This window comes from Gallinula chloropus (genome assembly GCF_964237585.1).
Source record: "Gallinula chloropus genome assembly, chromosome: 1".
NCBI lineage: Eukaryota > Metazoa > Chordata > Aves > Gruiformes > Rallidae > Gallinula > Gallinula chloropus.
The window spans coordinates 85,937,523-85,943,522 of NC_140085.1; the positions used below are offsets into that span (position 1 = coordinate 85,937,523).

General features: G+C 39.5%; 1 protein-coding gene across 1 annotated transcript in view; it reads left to right on the plus strand.

Moving 5' to 3' along the window:
• Positions 1–4,563, plus strand: part of MAN1A2 (mannosidase alpha class 1A member 2) — a gene marked incomplete at both ends in the record, with an annotated part of 140,871 nt that extends 136,308 nt beyond the window's left edge. Inside the window, 2 exons of the mRNA XM_084279553.1 lie at positions 547–662; positions 4,431–4,563. Of these exons, the coding sequence (XP_084135679.1) occupies positions 547–662; positions 4,431–4,563 (249 nt within the window). The remainder of the gene's footprint in view (positions 1–546; positions 663–4,430) is intronic.
• Between the last annotated feature and the right edge of the window lie 1,437 nt (positions 4,564–6,000).

Genomic DNA, 6,000 nt, shown 5'->3' on the forward strand with positions numbered 1-6,000 from the left:
AACAGTCCCTAAAGATGAGTGCAGTATTTTATTCATACTTTCAGTAAGTGTCTAAGACTAGCTACTAGTCAGAGAGTCACTATGACTTCAAACTCCCAGCTGCAAAATCCAGGGCATTTGTTTTCTTCCTGTATACCTCACAGCACGTGTTGCGTTGATTGACTGATGGATGTTCTACTCAGTGTTATCTATGAGTATCCATAACAGCTCAGAGCAAGAGTCTGATGAGTCTGTGTCTCATCCTGTTGTCAATATCAGTGAATAGTGAATACTCATAAAAGAAGGTATTCTGGGGGAAGATTATTCCCCAGAATACTTTCTTAGCATCTACCAGTTTGCAAACTTTAGTATCATTAGTAGCTCTGGAAGGATTTTACTTCTGTATGTCCAGTCCCTTTTTATTTTTTTTTTGGTCAGTGTAAACTGTTAATGTCCACAGCATCCTCTGACAGGGAGATTCACAAAAGAATAATGCAGGATCCACAGAGCTACTTCTTTTCTTAGTTTTGCTCTACAATTTTTTCCCTCTTTCTTTCCTCTTTGCAGGCAATTGACAAGTATTGTCGAGTCAGTGGTGGCTTTTCTGGTGTCAAGGATGTCTATTCCTCATCTCCTACATATGACGATGTACAGCAGAGCTTTTTCCTTGCTGAAACTTTGAAGTAAGTACTCTTCATTCTTGCATCTTCCTGTAAAAACCAGCATCTAAAGTCTAGAAGAATACGGTGGCTTAACAAATGATCTGCTGTCTTGTCAGTGTGGTTTATGGTTTGGGCTTTCTTTTTTTCTCAGCTTTAGGGTCCTGAATTAGCCTTTTTTATCAGAAAAAAAAAAAGTAGAATTTCCCATACAAGAAGCTTAGGCTGAGGGAGCTTTGGTTTTTAAGACTCCTATTTGATTTCTGGCATGTCAGCAGAGAAGAGGTTATCTCCTTTTAAGAAATTACCATTGCAAAAGACTTCTTTTTCAGATACACTGACTTCACATGTTTTATGCAAGCACATGCCATGCATTGGTTCTGTAGAACCTGTTTTTCCTCTGTGTGTTGCTGGAAAGGATTTATTCCATGAGACAAAAGCATGGAACAAAAGCCCTTCCTGCCCTTGGATGTATTTTCTGTATTTACCTTACACCGTATTTTTTAGAATGCTTTTTATTGTAAGCAAGAATATCAGGCATAATCTCTTAGATACTTAGGTATTTGCAGTTCAGTCAAATCAGCAGGACAGCTGTAGTCCATCCTGCAGAAGGTAATGCGCTCTGTTGCATGTTTATTTCAAGTAAATGTTGAGTCATTGGTCTTCCACCATGTTTCTTTTCTTAATTAATAAGATATGCTATATTAGAATATGCCATAACCTCTTATCTTACAGAGATGATATGTACAATAATAAAAACAGTGTAGACATAGGAATATGTTATGGAGATTTTATTGAGAGATGCATTTTTAAAACTGAACTGGCATGTCATGGTTACTCATCTCCATCACTGACACAAGCAAGCTATCAAGAGCACTCTCCTGTCACATGGTTGTGTTTGCTCGGGGATTTTGCCTATGAAGCAATGTCTTCTAATGTGGGACAATTTTCTTGATACTCAAGTTACATCAGTAAATTTGGTAATACAGTTCTGGCATTGGAATCTACCAAGCGTCCTATTATCAGTTACTTCCCTGATATCTTGTGAATTGTCTGTTTTTGGAAGAAAACTCTCTGAGTTGGCTATATTCTCTACGCCTTTTCTTTTTCCTGCATATACAGTTTGGAGAATGTTTTGTTTAGTTAAATCTCCAGACAAAAGCCACTGCTGGCAGTATGGATGGGGCCACAGCTGCTGTTAGGAGACTTAGTTGTGACCTCTGCTTACATATCCATGCCACTTTCTGCCAAGGTGTGATGGAAGGGATAACACATACATTGTTGTACGAACCTGTCAGCAGCAAAGACTCATTAAGGTGCACTTTTCTGTCTTTCCTACCCAGTGATATAATGAAAAAAGCATTGTGATCATTTGGCAGTGTAAATGTGCAGGCTTTGCAGAATTAACAGGATTTCTGTACAGCAGCAGAGCTTACACTATCAAGAATATCACATTTTCAGGTTTTAGCTGTAGCTGATGTATATGAAGATTGATTTTGGGTATTGGAAGCTCAAAATGCAAAAGGGAGAAAGCAGGTCCTCACAGTGGTAGTATAGACACTTTCTTCTAGCACCACAACATGCTCACTGGTAAGAAGGGGTCCCCAAGTTCATCACATGTAAGGAAAGAACCTGGCTTTTCTATCCTTCTGCTGTCTCCTTAGCAGACTCCTCTACATAGACACAATACTTTATTTCCCTATGTTATCATTATAAAAGTAGTCAGCCACTGTTAACCTTCTCTGTTGTCTTGATTAATTTTATTTCACTTAGTTCAAGTTCATTTTCTGGAGCCTAAAAGCTATGCTCCAAAGAGAGTGGCAGCAGCTTCAAACAGGTACAAATCAGAGAAGCATTACCTCCCCAGGAGCTGATCTTATATGATTATCTGCCTATAAAAGCCAAATCAGAGAATGAAATCTGCTCCTAAGGGACTTCTGTGGTGACAAGGCTGACCTTCAAAGTATTGCCAGAATCCTGTCTGCATCTTAAATAATCACAAGGAGATCTGAAAATTCCCTGATGCATCACTCAGTAACTGGATTTATTGTAGTGCAAGCGTTGCAAAAGAAGGCAGTTCTGGGAAGGAACTTGGAAATTTTCACTGGCTTTTGGTTTGGATCATTTCCAACTTGTTGGAGAAAACGAAGTTTTATTGGAGAGCTGGATATCAAATGTTCGATGCTGATGTGATTGGCATAGCCAAAGCATAAACTGGTATCACCTTGAGATTAGTAGAGAATGTAAGCTCAATATAGCTCAAATGTCTGTGAAAATGAAGACACAAGGGTTAGGTGTGATGCCAGGAGCAAAATGAAGATGTCCTTCAGAAAAGACACATAAAATGTGTGTTATGGAATGTCAGCTGTGTCCTTGTCTCCTATCAATGATAACTTCTGTATCTTTGTTCCCCTCAAATTCCCCCAAATATGCATTGTTGCTCCTCAGATACGTGGGCTCATCAAAGATACTCAGCAGTATGAATGGCAGGAAGGTATTTGTTGAGTGGAGGTATTCAAAGGAGAAGCTTGAATCAAATGAGGAAGGTGAATTTGAGTAAGATGAAACACTGCTGCTGTGATGAAAAAGAGTTTGGAGACCTGCAGATAGAGAAAGCAAGATAGGAGTCAGGAGGAATATAAAGGCATGATGCTTTAAAAGCAAATGAATAATTTAGAGAAAGAGACTAGACCTGTGGGACAAAACTGAATCACCTCAGCAAGAAATTTTTATCTGTAAACAGTTAATTGGTGAGTCAGGGAAGTAGAGCTTCACTGTCTGGGTTGGGTTGTGGCTGGCAAATAAAGGCAATGGGAGAATGATCTGGCAGGGACACACAACTGAGATGGTAGACAATACCAGCTTCTGATTGCAACAGAGTGAAGTAGCCACTGCCTCAGCAGACTGAAGGCAGAACAGCGTGTGTGCACATTATGGATGTGAGTATTCTGGACGTGATGGAGCCCACCAATGGGTGTGACACCCCTTCCTTGTCACATGCTGCACAACCTTTTCTGGATAGCAGGAAAGCAGGCCATACCAGAATCTGAGAGGCCTTGTACACCCGTGATGTTGCACTTGCACAGTCAGGCTTGCTGGAGGAAGGGAAATGTCTTTTGGATTTTAGCAGCTGAGTTTGGAAGACTTGACAAAGATCACTGCCAACAACGTGTACAAAGCACAGCACAGCCACATTCAAAAGTGTGTTATTAAGAAAAAAGAACAAGGAAGTCATCTTCTTCCACGTATGTCCAGAAGCCTTAAGTTTTCGTGTGCTCTGCATTGCTTTATAATGTACAAGATTTACCTGTCTTCTGCACAATGGATTGGCGCATTTCCTCCCACCAGAAGCTGAACCGGCTTCCAGACCAGTGATGACAAGTCAGATATCTGTCACAGCTTATTGGCTTTTTTTGGTGTTTCCTTGAAATCTTTGAATCAGTTTGCCAACTTCTTTCTGTTCCCGTGTCCTGAAAATCCTTGTGCTTGGTGTCTCAATGTTTGTTTTACATTGCAAGTCTTAGAAAGGAGTCTTGAAAAACAGATGTTTCTTGGAAAGTTTAAAATGCTGTCTTTGTAACAACTTTCATTGCAGGGCTTGATCATGATAAAAATGACTTCAGATCATTATAATTATGGAAGGTGTTGTGGGTGCTGTATGAAGATGGAAAGAAATCAATCACTTACAGCATTAACTGTTGTCTGGCAGGGCCTGAAGCTGTTGTGTTGCTCCTTCCTGTCTGTTGCTCTGCTTTAATACCCACCGTTTTTCCTTTCTGTCTTGATATCTAGGTATTTGTATCTGCTTTTCTCCAATGATGACCTTCTACCACTAGACAACTGGGTTTTTAACACAGAAGCTCATCCTCTGCCTGTTTTACATTTAGCCAACACCACACTGTCAGGAAATCCTGCATATCGATAAAAACAGCTCTATTGAGAGGAAAAGAGACTGTTCTCAGCTCTGATTTGTTTACATGGACCACTTGAGACTTTAAGCAGGAGAGGACCCAGACACTTGATAAAACTTAGACCTCTGAGTCAAGCAAGTAACCGGCGTGAGAAATAAAGCTCTTCAACATACAGATAAATTAAAACTGAAAGAAAAAAAGTTCTGTTTTATACATGACCAAAACACATTAGTGTGGTATTTGCAGGACAGAGACTTCTTATGCTTTGAACCCTAGCAAGACATGGAATCTACTGTTTAATATAAATGCAGTGGCATAAGGAAGAAGAGGCTTTCCCATCCAGGGAGAGGAACTCGCTGCCGCTGCTGTTGGCTATTGCAAGGATCAGCAACACACCAGTCACCTCTTCAGATCGGGTGGGTTCCAAATACCTAGATTTTATTTTTCTTTTCTTTTTTTGTTTTTGTTTGTTTGTTTGATGATGGTATGAACAAAGCAACAACAAAAAGCAACATCACTGCACCAGCAGCATCAGGATTTATTTGAGTTTTTTTCTGTACCTGTCTGAATTTTCTAAGGAACATCTGTGTGTCCAGACTGGCAGCCATTCTCAGGTCCTCTAAGCTATTAAAACTTAACTCTAAACTATAAAAAAATATTGCTTCCTCATTTTCCCCTTTCAAAATAATGCTGAAAGATCTGTGTTGCATGCTTACACCCAAAACAACAATTAGTAAGCCTTTGGGTTGTAGTCCACTGTCAGCAACATGGGCTTAGTTCATTTGGCAAGCTACAGTCACAGAGTCTGGAGTGTATCACAGGGGTAGGAAGAAGCTTAATTTTCCTTTCCTCACAAATCCTGTCACATGGAAAAAACATTCTCTTATTTGTCCTGGTTCTTTTAGCTAAATAAACAGAGATGACAAGATGAGAAATACAGTCTCCCATTATTTATATAATAGGACACAGTATATGGTACTTTAAAATGCTCCCTTTGAGCTAAGCAGCAGAAGTTTGTTGCTTTGTATTTTTCCACACAATCAGGATTTTTCCTGAAAGTTAATTTTGCAGGTACATATCTGACAGAAGCTCCAAACTGCCTTTGATTTACTTTACAAAACTCCTTTTCTTCTCAGTGCTCCAGTAGAAAGCCAACATGATCTTTGGAAAAAATCATCTCTTACATATGAGTGGAAAAAGAAACTGAACAGTCTCTTCTATTAGCTTCTAAGAAATGAGGTGCTGTTACGTGCATGGGGTTTTTTTGTTGGGTTTTTTTCCGAGGCTGGGCTGGACAGTATCAGTTCAATGCAGTTTGTGTCAATCTTTGCTTATTCGCTAAAATAAGTCTCACCTTTCCAAGTATATCTCAATCTCTTGTTATTTACCATTGTTTCAGAAGACTTACAGCCCAAATTATTCTTTTTATTCCTCTTTATAGCTCTGAAATC